We start from the raw sequence: 19904 nt of genomic DNA, 5'->3' as shown, positions 1-19904 counted from the left end.
CTATACAGAGTTTGCACGTTCTCCCTGTGACTGCATTGCTTTGGTGTGTAGGTCGTGGATGAGAAAGTGGGATAATATAGAACTCGTGTGAATGATCAGTGGTTGGCATGGACTCTGTGGGCCGAAGGGCCTGTTTCCATACTGAAAGCAGAGGAGAAACTGTTGGATTGCTGCTGGTTTTGCCTGTGGAATGTGTGACAGAAGGTGAGTGAGGGCTTCAGCAGCAGCTGCCGCGTGTTCATGGCCTTCTCCCGTGTTTCCGCAGCTCGTGTGGCCGTGGCACAGAGCAGCTCCCTCAACTTGTTTGCCAGTCGTGAGGCGGAGCTGGAACAGCGCGCCATGCTGCTGAAGAGACTGGCCTTTGCCATCTTCAGCAGTGAGGTGGACCAGTACCAGAAATATCTGCCGGACATACAAGGTTAGTGAGCCTCCCTCCGGGGTCAATTGCGCGGAAACAGGCCATTCGGCCCTACTCGTCCCTGTCGACCAAGTTGCCCCGTCTGCGCTAGTCCCATATCCCCAGCTTGCCCACTAGAAACGTAATAACAAGGAACTGCCGATGCTGGTTTATACCAAAGAAACACAAGTGCTGGAGTAACTCAGTGGGTCAGGCAGCATCCGCGGAGAACATCCCCGGAGAACACTTATCTGAATTAAACTCCATTTGCCATTCCTCAACCAGCTAACTGTTAGGATTTGATGATACATATGATAATCCTACTAGTTCTTTTGACATTACAAAGTTTTATGAAGGTCAGAGGTGTGTATTCAGCCCATCGTGTACATGCATAGTCTAACCTTGTATAAGCCTGTGCCCACTTCCCTTCATCTGAATTAAAATTAACAATGTTCTACAGGCAATTAATGTGCAAATAGCTGTTTCTTGCAAGAGACTTTAGTGCAAGAGTAGAGGCACCCTGGTTCAATTATACAGGCTGCACCTTGAATATCATGTCTATCTCTTTGTCTTATCATACAGTTCCTTTATTATCACATGTACCAAGTAGAGTGAGATTATTTTTTTATGTACAGATTAGTAAGAGTTTTGACATACATAATTATAATTCTTGGTTAAGCACATAATGCATAGAAAAAGCCGACAGTCTCTATGCAACAGTCGCCAGGTTTTAGCACCATTTGACCATTGCCTTTGACGATTTACAGCAACACTGTGGCACAGTGGTAGAGTTGTTGCCTTACAGCGCCAGAGACCTGGGTTCGGTCCTGACCACGGGTGCTGTCAGTACAGAGTTGTACATTCTCCCGGTGATGATTGAACTTTATTGTCTTCCATCAGTGAGGAATGTGGGGAACCACTGTGGTGGATGTTTATGTTAACTTTTATTTTATGTGGTTGTGTGTTTTGTTGCTTTTCACTTAGTATGGCTGTATGGTAACTCAAATTTCACTGTACCTTAATTGGTACATGTGACAATAAACTGACCTTGAAACCTTGACCGTCCGGTTTCCTCCCACAAACCAAAAACATGCAGGTTGCTAGATTAATTGACTTTGGTAAGGATTGCAACTTGTCCCTAGTGTGTGGGATAGTGCTAGTGTACAGTATAAGGTGATTGCTGGATGGTGAGGACTCGGTGGGCCAAAGGGCCTGTTTCCACATTATATATGTAAAATCTAAAGTAAAGTAACGTCGAAAGTCAGAATCTTTCTTCAGTCCAAGTCCTAATAAAGAATCATGCAAGTTGTGAGCTGCCAGGGTGGTCGGCTGATGTTGATATTCTGCTCTGTTCCAGAACGGCTGGTGGAGAGTCTCCGCCTTCCACAGGTCCCCACTCTCCACGCACAGGTCTTCCTCTTCTTCCGTGTCTTGTTGTTACGGATCTCAGCACGTCATCTCACCTCACTGTGGCCCACCATGATCACAGAACTGGTAAGCTTCCACGCACCTGTTTTGTTGTTAGTTGATTTATTGTCATGTGTACAAAGATACAGTAATATGCTTGTATTTCATGCTATCCGGTCAAATCATACTGTTCATGCTGATAGAACTGGAACGGGCTGTTGGGGCTGCTGGTTAATTCTGATACGTTAGTGACGTTTAAAAGACTGTTGCATGGGCACATGGATATGGAATATGTGCAGGTGGAAAAGTGATGATCATGGCATCATGTTCGCACACACGTGGGACGAAGGGCCTGTTCTCGTGCTGTACTCATCTATGTTCTAGAACACAAAGTGCTGGAGTAACTCAGTGGGTCAGGCAGCACTGAATGCAAGTCTGAAGAAGGGTCCCAACCTGAAATGGTGCCTGTATGTTTCCTCCAGAGATGCCATCTGACTCCTGAGTTACTCCAGCACTTTATGTTCTTAGCAAAACCCCAGCATCTGCAGTTCCTTGTGTCTCTATACATGCATGCAATAGATCCCCTTCTGGAACAGCAGGCAGAGTCGCCATCTTGCAACCTCCAAGTCTCTGAAAAGTCTGATCTTGGCCATTTGTTCCCTTTTCCTCCCAAAGGAATCCTCGGCAGAGACAATATAACTTGCTCAGTTCACACGGAGAGTGTTCAACACATTATTGGCAGCAAGTCATAGCGTGGAAACTGGCCCTTCGACCCAACTTGCCCTTACATGCGCCATCTACTCTAGTCCCACCTGCCTGCTTTTGGCCCATATCTGTCTAAACCTGTCATATCCATGTACCTGTCTAAATATTTCTTAACCGTTGTGATAGTATCTGTCTCAACTACCTCCTCTGGCAGCTCGTACTATACATCCACTTTTTGTATGAAAATGTTACCCCTCAGGTTCCCATTAAATCTTTCACCCTTCGCCTTAAATGTATGTCATTTGGAAGCCATTTGTTCCACATTCTTGTTGCAAACCCCTCCATTGAGCACCTGTCAGTGTGGAAATTGAGATATGCTCTCCTCAAAGTCCTCAACGACCTCCTCACCTCTGCTGACACTGGTTCCCTCATCCTCCTCGACCTGAGCGCAGCCTTCGATACAGTGAACCATAACATCCTGCTCACCAGGCTCAAAGACCTTGGCATTGAAGGCTCTGCACTCAGCTGGCTCCGTTCCTACCTTTCCAACAGATCCCACTTCATCTCTCTCCACAACCACACCTCTGCTACAGCCACAGTCACTCAAGGCGTTCCCCAAGGATCCGTACTCGGCCCCCTCCTCTTCATCATCTACATCCTCCCCCTTGGTCAGATACTCCGCCACTTCAACCTGGACTTCCACTGTTACGCCGATGACACCCAGATCTACCTCGGCACCAAATCCTCCCACAACCCCCCCCCCCCCCCCCCCCCTCTCCCATATCAACTCCTGTTTGTCAGCTATAAAAACCTGGATGCAACATAACTGCCTCAAACTCAACAGCGATAAGACAGAATTCCTCCTCATAGGCTCCAAAGCCACACTCAGCAAAATCAATAACCCCACTCTCACCATCGACGGCACGACTGTCTCCCCATCTCCCCAGGCCCGCAACCTTGGCGTGATCTTTGATTCCACCTTGAGCCTCACATCCGCCATGTCATTAAAACCTCCTTCTTTCATCTCCGCAACATTGCCAAACTCAGACCCTCTCTCACACCTCCCGCTGCTGAAAGACTCATCCATGCCTTCATCTCCTCCCGACTGGACTATTGCAACTCACTTCTCCTTGGCATCAGCTCCACCTACATCAACCGACTCCAACTGGTCCAGAACGCAGCCGCCCGACTCATCACCCACACCAAATCGTGGCATCAAATCACTTCAGTCCTCAAACAACTTCACTGACTTCCCATCTCCCACCGGATCACCTACAAAATCCTGATCCTCACCTACAAAGCCCTCCACCATCTGGCCCCCCCATATCTCACTGACCTCCTCTCCCCCTACCAACCCTTACGGTCCCTCAGATCCACATCAGCCGGTCTCCTCTCCATCCACAAGTCCAACCTCCGCAGTTTTGGGGACAGAGCCTTCTCCAGGGCAGCTCCCAGGCTCTGGAACTCCCTCCCCCAACTGATCCGCAATTCCGTGTCCCTCACCATCTTCCAGTCCCGCCTCAAGACCCATCTCTTCACCTCTGCCTATCGTTAACCCCACGTCCCCCTCCCTTTTCATCTGTGCATTAATTGCCTCATATTGTGTTTTGAATTGAATTCTGTCTTTACTTTGTGTACTAGTCATGTCTCTACTATTTATTTCATTCCCCTTACATGTTTTTCCTCTACCTGCTAAATTTTGTAAGGTGTCCTTGAGACTCTTGAAAGGCGCCCATAAATAAAATTTATTATTATTATTATTATAGTTCAGAAGGACAGTGAAATTAAAACCATTGCAAATGCTGGAAATCTGAAATACAAGCAGAAACATTTTAAACTGAGCAGATCATGCAGCATCTGTGGAGAGAGAGAGAAAGGTTAATGTTATGACAGGATTTTTTCAACCTGGAACGTTAACTTTGTTTCTCCATCTACAGATGCTGCCTGATCCACTGAGAGGTTGCAGCATTTTCTGAAAATCACCATGTGTTTAATGCACAGAACCGCATCTAAACGTCAGTCCAAGCATTTCTGCTCGTGTCCTTCAGCAGCAAATGCTTCCATTATTAAAGGGGTTACTGAGAGCTTTGTGAGCTCTTTCCATCGGTGCCTTCACAAGGGGAAGGCATTATTTAGAGGCAGCACAGTGACACAACTGGTATAGTTGCTGCCTCACAGCTCCAGCGACCCAGGTTCGATCCTGACCTCGAGTGCTGTCTGTGTGGAGTTTGCATGTTCTCCCTGTGAACGCGTGGGTTTCCTCCAGTTTCCTTTCACATCCCAAAGACATGCGGGTTTGTAGGTTAAGTGGCCCTCTGTAATTGTCCCTCCCATGTTATCTCACTTTCTCATTCATTCCCTGCAGTGAAAATCAAAACCAGTGCAAATGCTGGAAATGAGTGTATGGAGTGGATGCAAAAGTGTGATAACATGGAATAAATGTGAACGGGTGATCGATGGACGGCGTGGGCTCAGCGGGCCTGAAGGGACTGTTTCCATGCTGTACCATGCAATCAATCAATCATTTATGTCTACGCCACCACTTCTGTTGCATTGACTTCCCCTGACTGAGGCGAGAGAGCTCTCATGGATGGGAAGAGTAGGTGTTGCAGTTGTGCGATTACATTCACCACCTTCTGCTTCTTTCCTCCTTCCATTAAGGTGCAGGTATTTTTACTGATTGAACAGGAACTGACTGCAGATGAAGACATTTCCAGGTAAAGGTCACCCAATCCTGTCAAAGTGATGTATTTGTTGTCTACTGAGCAGTTTGGGGTGGCACAGTGGTAGAGCTAGGATGTTGCCTGGATTGGAGGGCTTGAGTTACAAAGAGAGACTGGATAGAGGGGGCTATTTTCTCTGGAGCAAGCTGAGAGGCAGCATGACTGAGGTATAGTATATCATGAGAGGCATGGATAGGTTAGTTCATAAGTTCGATGGGCAGAATTAGGCCATTCGGCCCATCAAGTCTTCTCCGCCATTCATTCATGGATGATCTATCTTTCCTTCTCAATCCCATTCTCCCCATAACCTGACACCCGTACTAATCAAGAATCTGTCAATCTCTGCCTTCAAAATATCCATTCATTTGGCTAGATAAAACTGCTGGAGGCTAGATAGGTTAGATAACCAGTGAAGCTGACAGCCCTGTGACAAACTCCGTGATTAATTCTCTGAACTTTTAGAGGGTTTAACCTCCAGAAAGGCGTCACCTCCATCCCATGGGTGCCCACTGCTCCCTCATCCCAAGCACCTTTACAGAGCAAAAAAAAGGCCCCTCGGCCCACCAAGTCCTCGTCGACCAGCATTCATCTCATACACGAACATCCTACACACTAGGGACAAGTTACAGAGCACCCGTAGAAAACCCACACGGTCACAGGGAGAATGTACAAACTCTGAATGGACAGCACCCATAGTCACAATCAAACCCTGGTCTCTGCCGCTGTAAGGCAGCAACTCTACCGCTCCGTCACTGTGCCGCCCTAGGAGACGTAGGCTTAAAGTTTCATGTTACTTGACCCTTGATCTCTGCCTCTGTGAACTGCCATTTTCAGTTGAAGTTTAAATATGAATATGAAAATACGTATTGTTTTTAAGATTGCAAGTTTTTTGTCATTAAGACACCACTTTGAAGACGACTCTCAATATTTACAAACAACAGAGCATGTTTGAGGGCATGAAAACATGGTATTGATTGAAGCAGGTAAAGTGGTGAGTCTGTGGAATTCTCTGCCTCAGAGGGTGGTGGAGGCAGGTGCTCTGGATGCTTTCAAGAGCTAGATAGGGCTCTTAAAAATAGCAGAGTCAGGGGATATGGGGAGAAGGCAGGAACGGGGTACTGATTGGGGATGATCAGCCATGATCACATTGAATGGCCGAATGGCCTACTCCTGCACCTATTGTCTATTGTCTAAGTGTTTTAGATAGACACATGGAAATGTGGGGAATGGAGGGATATGGATTGCATGTAGGCAGAGAAGATTAGTTTATCTTGGCGTCATATTCAGCACAGACATGGCGGGCTGAAGGGCCTGCTCCTGTGCCATACTGTTCTATGTATTTAGTAAAATTGTAATATAACTTAAATGATCAGAATTGCACTTGCTTCCATGATATTGGTTTCCTCTGCTGTTGCATTCCACGATACCCAGTACACTTTGCTAAAAGATGAAAATCTGTACAGTGTTCGATCTTTGCCCAGTGCCCTTTTGAAACGGCCACGTGGGTTTGCCGCTCCAAGTTGAATCCTGAGTTGAGGTGGTACAAAATCTCCCAGGGAGCAGCTGCAGTGTAAACATTTAACGTCACCCTTGCATCCCCTCTCTCTCCGTCCCTCCCCCACCCTAGTCGTTGTAATCCTTGCATCCCATCTCTCCCCCACTCTAGTTGTCGTACTGGTTTCACCGTTGTCCTGTTGAGATTCACTGTCCGTATAACTCGTTATACAGCCAACATTGTGGGCTCCACCTTTCCTTGATCATCATTACTTTTTGCATATATTCCATTAATCTGGTCTATATCTCTCTGTTACCCGTCTATTTCTCTCGTTTCCCTTTCTGCTGACGCTCAGTATGAAGAAGGGTCTCGACCCGAAATGTCACCTATTCCTTTTCTCCGGAGATGCTGCCTGACATGCTGAGTTACTCCAGCTTTTTGTGTCTATTTACCATGTTCAATCTGTTCTACGTTTCAGAACTGCGGGTCCCTCGGTATCAGGCTTAGAGACCACCTACATGGGTGGGAATGGGTTCTCTACCTCCTACAACAACCAGCGCTGGCTTGGCCTCTATCTCTCTGCGTGCAAGTTCCTGGATTTGGCTCTGACCTTACCTTCTGAGAACCTTCCCCAGTTTCAGATGTAAGTAAAAGTGCCACACTGACATCACTATCACTTGAGTGGATGCTATCCAGGGCAAGAGGAGCAAACATCTGTGTTATTGACTGTTAATTGAAAGTTAAGCTCAGAATAAAAATACGTACCTTTAGAAATTAGATGAGGAGGAATTTTATTAGTCAGAGGGTGGTGAATCTGTGGAATTCCTTGCCCCAGACGGCTGTTGAGGCCAAGTCATTGGGAATTTTAAAAGCTGAGATTAATAGGTTCTTAATTAGTATGGGTAAGTAAGAATTTCAATGTTCCATTATCAGTGCAGAAGACATTTGAACAGTCTATGGGTGGTATAATAGCACAGCTGGTAGAGCCGCTGCCTCAATGACAGAGATCCAGGTTCCATCTTGACCTCGGTGCTGTCTGCGTGGAGTTTGTACGCTCTCTCAGTGACCGCGAGTGTTTCCTCCGACATCCTAAAGATGTGCGAGTTTGTAGATTAATTGGCCACTATAAATTGTCCCAGTGTGTAAGGAGTGGATGAGAAAGTGGGATAACATAGAATTAGTGTGAACGGGTTATGGATGGTTGTGTGGACTCGTGGGCCTGTTTCTATGCTGTATCTCTAATCTAAACTCTTCATGGATATGAGTGCAAGACATCTTTCTTGAATTGTTAATTAATGTAATTGCAGTTTGGGGTTCTGCATGTATCCCATGCACATATTATCCCAAGGTGGGGGTAAAGGTTTGAATCTACTCTGACCCAGGGCTTCACTTACCTTCTATTGTTTTATCAGCTTTGTATCAGTGCCAGAGGGAATAGGGCAGTTTATTTATTTGTATAATTTGTATCTCTAAACTAAGGATTAGAAACGTGTACACACAAGAGATTAGTGTGCAAAATTACAGCACATGGTATTAGGGGTAGGGTATTAACACGGATAGAGAACTGGTTGGCAGACAGGAAGCAAAGAGTAGGAATTAATGGGTCCTTTTCAGAATGGCAGGCAGTGACTAGTGGGCTGCCGCAAGGCTCGGTGGTGGGACCCCAGTTATTTATAATACATACAGTACCCTCCATAATGTTTCGGACAAAGACCCATTATTTATTTATTTGCCTCTGTATCCACAATTTGAGATTTGTAATAGAAAAAAATCACATGTGGTTAAAGAACACATTGTCAGATTTTAATAAAAGCCATTTTTATACATTTTGGTTTCACCATGTAGAAATTACAGCTGTGTTGACACATAGTCCCCCCATTTCAGGGCACATAATGTTTGGGACACATGACTCACAGGCGTTTGTAATTACTCAGGTGTGTTTAATTGCCTCCTTAATGCATTGGCCGGCGGTTCATTCTACAGCAAGACAATAATCCCAAACATCCTGCTAAAGCAACAAAGGACTTTATCAAAGCTAAAAAATGGTCAATTCTTGAGTGGCCAAGTCAATCACCCGATCTGAACTCAATTAAGCATGCCTTTTATATGCTGAAGTGAAAACTGAAGGGGACGAACCCCCAAAACAAGCATAAGCTAAAGATGGCTGCAATACAGGCCTGGCAGAGCATCACAAGAGAAGACACCCAGCGACTGGTGATGTCCATGAATTGCAGACTTCAAGCAGTCTTTGCATGCAAAGAATATGCAACAAAATACTAAACATGACTACTTTCATTTACATGACATTGCTGTGTCCCAAACATTATGGTGCCCTGAACTGGGGGGACTATGTATAAACACTGCTGTAATTTTTACATGGTGAAACCAAAATGTATAAAAATGGCCTTTATTAAAATCTGACAATGTGCACTTTAACCACGTGATTTTTTTTCTCTTACAAATCTCAAATTGTGGAGTAGAGGCAAATAAATCAATGATGGATCTTCGTCCCAAACATTATGGAGGGCACTGTATTAATGTTTTAGATGAGGGAATTAAATGTAACATCTCCAAGTTTGCAGATGATACAAAGCTGGGTGGCAGTGTGAGCTGCGAGGAGGATGCTATGAGGCTGCAGGGTGACTTGGATAGGTTGGGTGAGTGAGCAGATGTGGTATAATGTGGATAAATGTGAGGTTATCCATTTTGGTGGCAAAAACAGGAAGGCATATTATTATCTGAATTATGTCAGATTAGGAAAAGGGGAGTTGCAACGAGACCTGGTTGTGCTTATACATCAGTAACTGAAAGTACGCATACAAGTACAGCAGGCCATGAAGAAAACTAAGGCCTTCATTGCGAGAGGATTTGAATTTAGGAGCAAGTAAGTCCTACTGCAGTTGTTCAGGGTCCTGGTGAGACTGCGCCTGGTGTATTGTATGCAATACTCTTAATTTGAGGAAGGACATAGTGGCTACTGAGTGAGTGCAGCGTAGATTCACTAGGTTAATTCCCAGGATTGCGGGACTGACATATGATGAAAGAATGGGTAGGCTGGGCTTGTATTCTCTGGAATTTAGAAGGATGCGAGGGGATCTTATAGAAACATATAAAATTGTTAATGGTTTGAACAGGCTAGATGCAAGAACATTTTTCCCGATGTTGGAGTCCAGAACCAGGGGTCACAGTTTAAGAATAAGGGGTAGGCCATTTAGGGCTGAGATGAGGAAAAACGTTTTCACCCAAAGAGTTGTGAATCTGTGGAATTTCTGCCACAGAAGGCAGTGGAGGCTAATTCATTGGATGTTTTCAAGAGAGTTAGGTTTAGCTTTTAGGGCTAACGGAATCAAGGGATATGGGGGGAAAGCAGGAACGGGGTACTGATTTTAGATGATCAGCCATGATCATATTGAATGGCAGTGCTGGCTCGAAGGGCAGAATGGCCTACTCCTGCACCTATTTTTCTATGTTTCTACATTGGAACCCTTGTGGTAAATAACTACTTAATACAGAAACTTCTTGATTATTTCAGTGTGCAGTAAAAAATGCTAAAGCGGTTCATTATGAGAGAGGTAAACCCAGCATGAAAAACAGTTCAAATTCAGAAATTTACAACTTTGTAGAATTTGAGACTTCACTCACCAAACTATGAATGGAATTTGCAGTCTTATCCTGGAGGACATTTGTACGTCACATTCATCCTAAACCCTGAATATTGCAAGTATTAGCTACAGTCAGTAGTTACATACCACTACTGTTAGAGCTTTGTCTTCTGCATGCTTTAGAAAAATGTTTGAAAATATATATTCAATGCATTGCACTGAGCTCTGGTTCACTCTTTTGTTTAGGTATCGTTGGGCTTTCATTCCAGAAGTATCTGACGATTCAGGGCTGGAGGTTCGTAGACAGGGAACTCACCAACGAGAATTCAAACCTTACGTGGTCAGACTGGCCAAGCTGCTGAGGAAACGAGCAAAGGTATTTTCTTTCCCTGTTTCTGCCGAGGGCCTTGTTTGGCTTGGTTGGATGGGGGCTATTCAGTGGCTCAGGCAGGGGTTTGTAAATTACATTGTACATAGAAATTTGGAACTACTCTCAGTGTCCTGTTAGTATTTAGTAAAGCAATTGACTGATTGAAAGATACAGCATGGAAAAAAGGCTCTTTGGCCCACTGGGTCCACGCCAAACATTGATCACCCGTTCACACTAATTCTATGTTATCCCCTTTTCTCATCCACAAGCTATTCACAAGGGGCAAATTACAGGCACCGATTAACCTAGAAACAAACACGCCTTTGGGATGTAACTGTAATTTCCACCTTCTCCCTGTAATCATGGAGAGAACACAGGGAGAACGTGGAAAATCCACACAGACAGCACCCTATGGAGGGATTGAACCTGGGTCTCTACCAGCTCCGCCATTGTGTTTGTGTATTACTTTTAACATAATTAAGAGAATTGTGAACAAATGGCAGAGATGTGGTTTTAAAGAGGGAGGTGAACATGCTGATGAGGGTGTCGTGGAGGAGAGGACACAGGGCTTGCACCCAAAGTGTAGGGTCTGAAGATTTAGACTTTAAAATCAAGAGATACAGCATAGAAACAGGCCCTTCGGCCCACTGAGTCTGTGCTGACCAGTGATCACCCTGTACCTTAGCACTATTACACACTACTAGGGGTAATGTTTTACCAAAGCCAATGAACCTACAAACCAACAAACTCAAGTTTGAATTTTGAGCAGTTGAAGTGTTGTGGAACGTTCGAGTATGTTGTGGTTAATCAGAATCTAATTCATTGCATAATTCCTTTGCTTCTTTCAGAAAAATCCAGAAGATGACAATTTGGGAAGGACCCTGCCATGGACGCCAGGTCACTTGCTCCTGACAGTTTATTCCATCCGCAGTATCGAGCAGCTGCTCCCTTTCTTCAATGTGCTCAGCCAGTTTTTCTCCAACAAAATCACAAGCAGGGCCGCTGGCTGCTCGGAGAGCTCTGTCCCGTACACAAACTCATTCAGCAGCAAGGACAATAAAACCGAGAACCAGAAGACTTTCTGGAACAAAGCCAGACAAAAAATTGAGGAAGTACTGGAGAAAGATTTTCTGGAAAGTGTCATAAAAGCATAGTGGCGTTTCATTGGCACGAGGGTCATTGTTCAAAAAATCCTCTGCCAGGTGTATATTTTAGTTTGTATTTAAATAAGGAACTAAAATGTAACTAAATTTTATTTGTACAGATTTTGAGTCCTGAATGCTGAATTAGGTCTTGTCATGATTGTCTCCTATTGATCAGGGAGCCTAGGATGTAAATTACTCTCCTATTCCATTTGGTTCTAAATAAATGCACTCCACATGTGTCCATTTGTAGAACTTATTCAATTTATGTTTGTCAGTTCCTAAAAGGTCCAATACGGGTGAAATTATTATGGGTAACAAGGAAATGGCAGAAGAGTTGAATAGGTACTAAGGAAGACACAAACAATCTCCCAGATGTACTGGAGGACAGAGGATCTAAGGGGGTAGAGGGTAGAAGCTAATGGAATGTTGGCCTTCATCACAAGGGGATTTCAGTATAGGAGTAGAGAGGTTCTTCTGCAGTTGTATAGGGCTCTGGTAAGACCACATCTGGAGTATTGTGTACAGTTTTGGTCTCCTAATTTGAAGAAGGACATCCTTGTGATTGAGGATGTGCAGCGTAGGTTCATGAGATTGATCCTTGGAATGGCGGGACTGTCATATGAGGAAAGATTGAAAAGACTAGGCTTGTATTCACTGGAGTTTAGAAGGATGAGGGGGAAATCTTCTGGAAACATATAAAATTATAAAAGGACTGGTCAAGCTAGATGCAGGAAAAATGTTCCCAATGTTGGGCGAGTCTAGAATCAGGGGTCACAGTCTTAGAATAAAGGGGAAGCCATTTAAGACTGAGGTGAGAAAAAGCTTTTGCACCCAGAGTTGTGAATTTGTGGAATTCCCTGCCACAGAGGGCAGTGGAGGCCAAGTCACTGGATGGATTTAAGAAAGAGTTAGATAGAGCTCTAGGGGCTAGTGGAATCTAGGGATATTGGGAGAAGGCAGGCACGGGTTATTGATTGGGGACGATCAGCCATGATCACAATGAATGGCGGTGCTGGCTCGAAGGGCCGAATGGCCTCCTCCTGCACCTATTTTCTATGTTTCTAATTCCTATTACAAGTAATATGATCCACTTTAGTTTCCGTTTTAGAGATACAGCACGGAAACAAGGCCCTTCGGCCCTTCAATTTTAAGGGCATTGTGCTGTGTGTGCAAACAAGATTGAGGAAAAAGGTGCACGCACTTTTACAGGCAGCGGACCTTAACTGAAGGGAGAAGATTCATTGGGAAGGAGGGAAAAAAGGAAAAGATCAAAGAGCTGTAAAAATACACCAAGATGCCAGTCCAGAAAACATCTTACACATGATGAGAAAAATGCCATCCAAAGCAGCCATCTAGTTACCGCAACTAGTGATTCAGGACAGAAGGACAGAAATGAGATGATCACTTTGTGTACAACACTCTGGACTATAGAAGGCAGCTTCAGGTAAGTTGTGTACAAACAGCAGCTGAGGGTCACACACTTTTGATATACCACTGCAAAATAAAAGATTAACCTTAAGATGAAGTCAGACCCATCTCCTTTCTGTTGTAATCTGTCACATATTGAGGTACAGGGCTGTTATTTTAAATCAACTTAATTGATGTCGTTACACAGGGAACAAGATCAAATAATTACATGTTTATTTTTCTGAGAACACATCTGACGATTATAAACAGAGCATAAAATTACAGAGTTACACTCATTTAATCTTCCTTTACAGCAGCTGTGACTGGGAACTATAAAATATTTAGATAAAACTGCTTTAATCTTTTATTGGATAAACATCAGCATCCATTTTTGAGGTAACAAATAGCCATGATCGATAACTGATGGTGTAAAAACTATTTATTCAGCTAAACCAGAGGATAAAACAATTAGTTATCTGGTGATTTACTCCATTGTTCTAATTTTGAGCAAAAACAAAGTGTTGGAGGAACTCAGTGGGTCAGGCAGCATCTGTAGAAGGAAATGCACGGTCGATGTTTAGAGTTGGGACTTGGACTGAAGAAGGATCCTGACTTTAGACTTTACTTTAGACTTGAGATATAAAGGGAGAACGTACAACTCCTTAGTCCTTAGTCAGGATCAAACTTGGGTCTCTGCAAGTTTGGGTCTCTGCAGGGCAGCAACTCTACTGAAATACCACCACCGAAATATCAACGGCGCACTTCCTTTCACAGATATTGCCTGATCCGTTGCGTTCTTCCAGCAGTTTGTCTTTGGCTCAAGGTTCCAGTCTCGTGTGTCTCTGAAACAAAGGTCTAAATAATCAAGACCTTCATGGTATGAGATTATTGCACACTTTAGATGAAAATGCCTGGAGGATATGAAAAGTACTTTAAACAGAGTCCCCTCCTTCACATTGTGGTTACATTTATGAAAGAACTCCACAGCATTAACTTGTTTTGCTAATCAGCTGAACACATAAATTGTCCTCTGGTTTGTCAGCCTACTTGTTGCAACGCACGTTGAGGCAGCAAGAAAAATAATTAATTATTTTCAGTAAAACATGGTGCAAGGCAGGCTAGTAATTAAATCACATCTTTGCTCCAGATATTAAAGTTCTGTTCATTCATCAGTAAGGAAATATAAATAGAGCAGAAAGTTACAAGATTCTCATTATTCAGTTTGTGCTATGCTAGATTCTTTTTGAGTCTATTCCTCCACCATAAACCCCTCTCCTTTATGGCAATGTTACCAGTATACAACTTTAAATGTCAAAATAAACCTAGCCTTATTTCTGATCCAAATAGTTTCTGATTGTGATACAAGTATGTTTCTTTGCTAATCCTACAATAGTAAACCAAACTCCCTTCTAATTAAAAGAAAACCTTAAATATCATCCAATGAGAATCAATTAGTATTGTTAATCTGTCAAGATGCCCAAATTAAATTCCAAGTTTGTGTCTTCACTCAATCCTGGGACAACCAGTCTGAGAATTTAAGTAGATATTTTAAGTAGAAGATTTAAAGTTCAGGCTAACCATTCATGAAATGTTGTAATTGAAAAATTGTCGTGAGATTTCTACTACTGTACTTGGGCAGATAAAGAGTACCTGCACATAAAGCACATTTAGTTTAGAAGGTTATCAGACCCACCACCTGTATCTGGGTGGAGTGTTAATATACCGGGGTACTCAAGGGGGTAGTAGGGCATCTCACCAGCGTTCCTTAATGCAGCAACTTGGGTTTCTCTCCCATGCCTCCTGCCATACTAAACACCACAAGGCTCACTTCATACGCCAACGTATCTGCATTAGCCTGCAAAGCAAATGAGAAATTACACTTTGCAACACGTACATTTTCAGAGGACACCAGAACCAGTGAAACAGTGGACAATAAGGATATCAGCGTTTGCAACAGGAAACAGGATCAGTTATGGGAAAGGTGGGCCAAAGAATGGTAAATGGAATATAACTGACAAATGTGACAAGTGATGCACTTTGATATTGTCAGACCAGGACAGGACTTGCACATTAAACGATACAGCTCTGGAGAGTGTTATGGAACAGAGAGATCTAGGAGCACAGGTGCAAGGTTCCCTGAAAGTGGCGAGTCAGGTGGACAATGTGGCGAGAAAGGTGTTTGACATGCTTTTCTTCACTGAGAAAGAAATTTAGTGCAAAATTTGGGACATCATGATGCAGCTGTATGATTTGAAGGGCTGTGTAGTCTGGTCACCCAAATATAGGAAAGATGCCACTTTGTTGGACAGGGTACAGAAGAAATTCACCAGGATATTACCTAGACTTGCGGACTTGAGTTATAGGGAGAGATTCAATAGGCTGGATACATTTTCACTTAGATGGTAGTATCTAGAATGAGTTGCCAGAGGAAGGTATAGAATGACCACTTTCACAAGACATTTGGACAGATATGTGAACAAGAAATGTTCAGAGGTATATTGGGCCAAATGCAGGCTAATAGAGCTAACACAAAATGCTAACTTGGTCATCATGGACAAAATGGGCTAAAGGATCTGTTTCTATGCTGTACCCTACTCTGGGTAAAAGATATTATGCGTTCACCCCATCTATTCCCCTCATGATTTTGTGCACCTCTGCAAGATCACCCCTCAACCTCCTGCGCTCCAAGGAATAACGTTGGAGCCTGCTCAACCTCTTCCTATAGCTCAGGCCCTCAAGTCCTGGCAACATCCTCCTAAATCGTCTCTGTACTTTTTCCATATCTGCTCTGGAGTTGCTGTTTTTAGTGCTGACCTTACCTGAGTGTCAGCTTCAGCATACACTCTGATCACATCTTCTGTTCCCGATGGGCGTACAAAGGCTCTTGACAAACTGTACGTCTTCACCAGAGCATCTATGTTCTCCTGCAGCCCTGCAGGAGACACTGCTCTCCTTCCAGCATCTACAGTGGCAATCACTTGTCGGTCAGACACCTAGTACAAGACATAACATACGGCAATTTTAAAAATACACTCAAAGGCAAACATGCCAAACGCCTCCTTCGCCACCCTGTCCTTCTGAACTGCAGAATGTTTTTAGAAACAGAAAATAAGTGCAGGAGTTCAATATGATCATGGCTGATCATTCAATATCAGTACCCCGTTCCTGCTTTCTCCCCATATCCCATGATTCCGTTAGCCCCAAGAGCTATATCTAACTCTCTCTTGAAAACATCCAGTGAATTGGCCTCCACTGCCTTCTGCAGCAGAGAATTCCACAGATTCACAACTCTCTGGGTGAAAACAATTTCCCTCATCTCAGTCCTAAATGGTCTACCCCTTATTCTTAAACTGTGACCCCTGGTTCTGACAGCAGGAACATTTTTCCTGCATCTAGCCTGTCCAATCCCTGAAGGAATTTTCATGGAAAAGAGGTAACAAGTAAATAATGTGACCAACGAAACAACATAGTAATGATGTGGAGAGACACGAAGTGCTGGAGTAACTCGGCAAGTCAGGCAGCATCTCTGCAGAAAAAAGATGGGTGATATTTCATGTCAGGACCCTCCTTCAGTCTGAAGAACAGTCCAGACCTGAAACATCACCCATCCTTTTCCCCCAGAGATGCTGCCTGACCTGCTGAGGTACTCCAGAACTTTGTATCTACCCTTGGTATAAACTAGCATCTGATCTTGTTTCTCAAATTAATGACGTAAGGTCTTTTATGCTGTCTGAAAGATGGCACCTTGAACTGTGCTGCACTCCCACAGAATTGCAGTGAAGAGATAACCTACAGTAGGCGCTCCAAACTCCAAAACTAGAACCCACCTCCCCTGAAAACCTCTGATCTTTTAAATGAACATTATGCAAAGCATGGTCTCACCTTTACTTTCAATTGTCTGTTAGGAAGGTCAGTGTAAATTAAATCCCACTGCTGGACAGTCAGACCTTTGATGGACAGAATGGCCTCAATTGTCAGCAGGTCCGATATAGCATCACCAACTGTCTGCAAAGTTAGCATTAACAAGAGGACTTAATAAAGTGAAGGCTACAACATCCTCTTCAAACCTCAAGGTAGATAATTTCCAAAAAAAACACGTATAATCCAATATATCTATTCGTACTTCCCATCAAGAAGAGAAAACGTTGCCAAATAGATTGATTCTGTTTACACTACTCCAATACGGCTGAGAGGGGATTGGGTAATTAGATTTGCAAGACTGTACAGAAAGACCACCCATGGGCGGAAATCGTTTATAAAACATGGGGGGGGGACACAATGAGGCCATACATCTAGGACAGGGGTCAGCAACTTACGGCCCACGGGCCGAATTCGGCCCGTAACCCGAAATCATCCAGCCCGCAGGCGTGTTTTTTTTCCAATTAATTTTCGCGACCTGGGAACTGCAGCCAGTCCTGGGCACGCAGGCGACCTTGACGCTACAGCCAGACCCGCCAGCCGGCCTGGGCTTTTCTGCCAGTCCCGGGACAGGCGAGCTGACCTCGGCGTGCAGGTGACCTGGGAACTGCAAGTCCTTTGGCCCACCGTGTCCGCGCCGACCAGCAATCATCCGTACACTAGCACCATCTGACACATTAGGGCCAATTTACAATTTACCGAAGCACTTAACCTACAAACCTGCACGTCTTTGGAGTGTGGGGCAGGTGAGCTGACCTGGGCGCTACAGCCAGTCCCGGGGCACGCAGGTGACCTGGGCGCTACAGCCAGACCTGGGGCAAGCGAGCTGACCTGGGAGTGGCTGTATTGCCCAGGTCACAAAACATGGGGGGGGGAGGGGATTGTCCCCCACCTCTCATAACATGGCGGGGCCAGCCCCCCCCCCCCAGGATTTCCGCCCATGGATGGGTGGAACAAGAGAGTTGCTGTGGGAGAGAGGTAGTAAAGCAGCATTGCTGTACTATAACGGCATTGAAACAGCACGTGGTACAGGTACATGGAGAGGAAAGGTTTAGAGGGAAGTGGGCCAAAGGCAGGTAAATCAGTGTTGGTGGGATATCTTGGGGAGCATGAACAAGTTGGGCCAAAGGGCCTGTGTCCATTTTGTAGGACTCTGACTCTACAGCCATAATGAACCAAATAGCCTCTATCTATGCTATAACCACAATTCTATAGGTCCTTGCCGAGTTATGATCGTCCAAATGAACATATGGATGTTGCACTACTGGGAGAGTCTAGGACCAGAAGCCATATCCTCAGAGTAAATGGATGTACCTCTAGGATGGAGATGAGGAGGAATTTCTTTTGTGGTGAATCTATGGAATTCATTGCCACAGAAGGCAGTAGAGGCCAAATCAATGGATATTTTTAAGGTGGAGATTGATAGATTCCTGATTAGTACAGGTGTCAGGGATTATGGGGAAAAGGCAGGAGAATGGGGTTGAGAGGGAGAGATAGATCAGCCATGATTGAATGGCAGGGTAGACTTGATGGGCCGAATGGCCTAATTCTGCTCCAAGAACATATGAAGTGTTTGGGAGACTCTCGAGGTGGATGGGGGACAGATTTGCTGTCTGCTGCAGGCACCTTCCGCCAGATGGGACACTTCCACATGCCTGCTCTCCCCGCCACTCCCACCCCCCCTCCACACTCTCCGGCCCACAAGTCACAACAATCAGGGACTGGGTCAGACGAAGCGGAGCGAGGCGCCAAGTGGACGCGCACTGAGACGGTGAGGCCGGCTGGGGGCCACTCTCCCCACTCGCTTCCCTGTCAGTGCTGTTCCTGTGCTCTCTCACACATCGTTCCAGTTTATTTACGACTCGCACACAGTTTGGGTTACGAACAGTTCTTGGGCACGGAACCCTGGCTATACCTCTACTATAGCACGTCAATATTCACATTTTATAGCTTTACCTGTCCAGTGTCGCCAACATGGCCACCCTGAGCTCCCTGTTCTGCTGCAGCACGCAAACACCAGCAGCTTCCATTAGCGCTCCAGTAGTTAAATTATCCTCCTGTGTCACATTGTGAATGAATGGAACGGCCAAAGGAGCAAATTACAACATGCTTTGCTGCCACGTTTCACTCACCTGGTTGATCAGGTCAATGGTATTTTCAAGCATTTTGGCTGCATTGCTTTTCTCTCCCATTTGGCTCTGGTCCTGGGCCATCTGCCTGATTTTGCTCTCAGCTGTTTTACTGAAGAGGACCTGAAGTAGGAATAAACAGTGTTAAAGAGGGAACTGCAGATGCTGGAAAATCGCAGTCTGCATCCTGGTGACATGAACATTGAATTCTCATAATTCAATTAATCCTTGCTGTCTCCTCCCCTTCCTACCTCTCCCTCAGCTCTCGGGCTCCTCCTCCTCCTTTTTCCTTTCTTTTCCCCGCCTCCCCTACCCCCTATCAGTCTGAAGACGGGTTTCGGCCCGAAACGTTGCCTATCTCCTTCGCTCCATAGATGCTGCTGCACCCGCTGAGTTTCTCCAGCATTTTTGCGTACCGTAGGAATAAACAGGCCAGGACGTTTCAGATTTGCTTGATGCAGTACTGCTGAAAGTGTAATTCTTAATTCCAGGTACAGCTTTAAATCTATCTATCAGACAGAGAGACTGCATTCCAATATCAGGATTTCTTATTTCCTCCTCAAATGAAAAATACCAATTACTCTTCAGAATTACTCACGCATACAA

The 19904-nt window shown here is 44.7% G+C and overlaps 2 protein-coding genes across 9 annotated transcripts in view; one reads left to right on the top strand and one right to left on the bottom strand.

The window, feature by feature from the left end:
- Positions 1 to 12083, top strand: part of dop1a (DOP1 leucine zipper like protein A) — a 96018-nt gene extending 83935 nt beyond the window's left edge. For 4 of the 5 annotated variants that reach the window (XM_033025636.1, XM_033025638.1, XM_033025635.1 and 1 more), the window contains exons 33-38: positions 266 to 418; positions 1755 to 1891; positions 5171 to 5226; positions 7206 to 7370; positions 10576 to 10705; positions 11548 to 12083. In XM_033025636.1, the coding sequence (XP_032881527.1) occupies positions 266 to 418; positions 1755 to 1891; positions 5171 to 5226; positions 7206 to 7370; positions 10576 to 10705; positions 11548 to 11853 (947 nt within the window). In that variant the 3' untranslated portion in view covers positions 11854 to 12083. The remainder of the gene's footprint in view (positions 1 to 265; positions 419 to 1754; positions 1892 to 5170; positions 5227 to 7205; positions 7371 to 10575; positions 10706 to 11547) is intronic. The other variant, XM_033025639.1, reaches the window with a different exon arrangement.
- Positions 1 to 19904, bottom strand: part of pgm3 (phosphoglucomutase 3) — a 47145-nt gene that overhangs the window by 6047 nt on the left and 21194 nt on the right. For 2 of the 4 annotated variants that reach the window (XM_033025645.1, XM_033025643.1), the window contains exons 10-13: positions 19302 to 19421; positions 17134 to 17256; positions 16071 to 16244; positions 13464 to 15106 (exon numbers count right to left, since the gene is read on the bottom strand). In XM_033025645.1, the coding sequence (XP_032881536.1) occupies positions 15017 to 15106; positions 16071 to 16244; positions 17134 to 17256; positions 19302 to 19421 (507 nt within the window). In that variant the 3' untranslated portion in view covers positions 13464 to 15016. Of the gene's footprint in view, positions 1 to 13463; positions 15107 to 16070; positions 16245 to 17133; positions 17257 to 19301; positions 19422 to 19904 lie in introns of those variants that run through there. The other 2 variants (XM_033025646.1, XM_033025647.1) reach the window with 2 other exon arrangements.

Source organism: Amblyraja radiata, chromosome 8, assembly GCF_010909765.2.
Source record: "Amblyraja radiata isolate CabotCenter1 chromosome 8, sAmbRad1.1.pri, whole genome shotgun sequence".
Lineage (NCBI taxonomy): Eukaryota > Metazoa > Chordata > Chondrichthyes > Rajiformes > Rajidae > Amblyraja > Amblyraja radiata.
The sequence above is the reverse complement of the archived record's forward strand: the minus strand, read 5'-3'. Positions and strand labels throughout refer to the sequence as shown.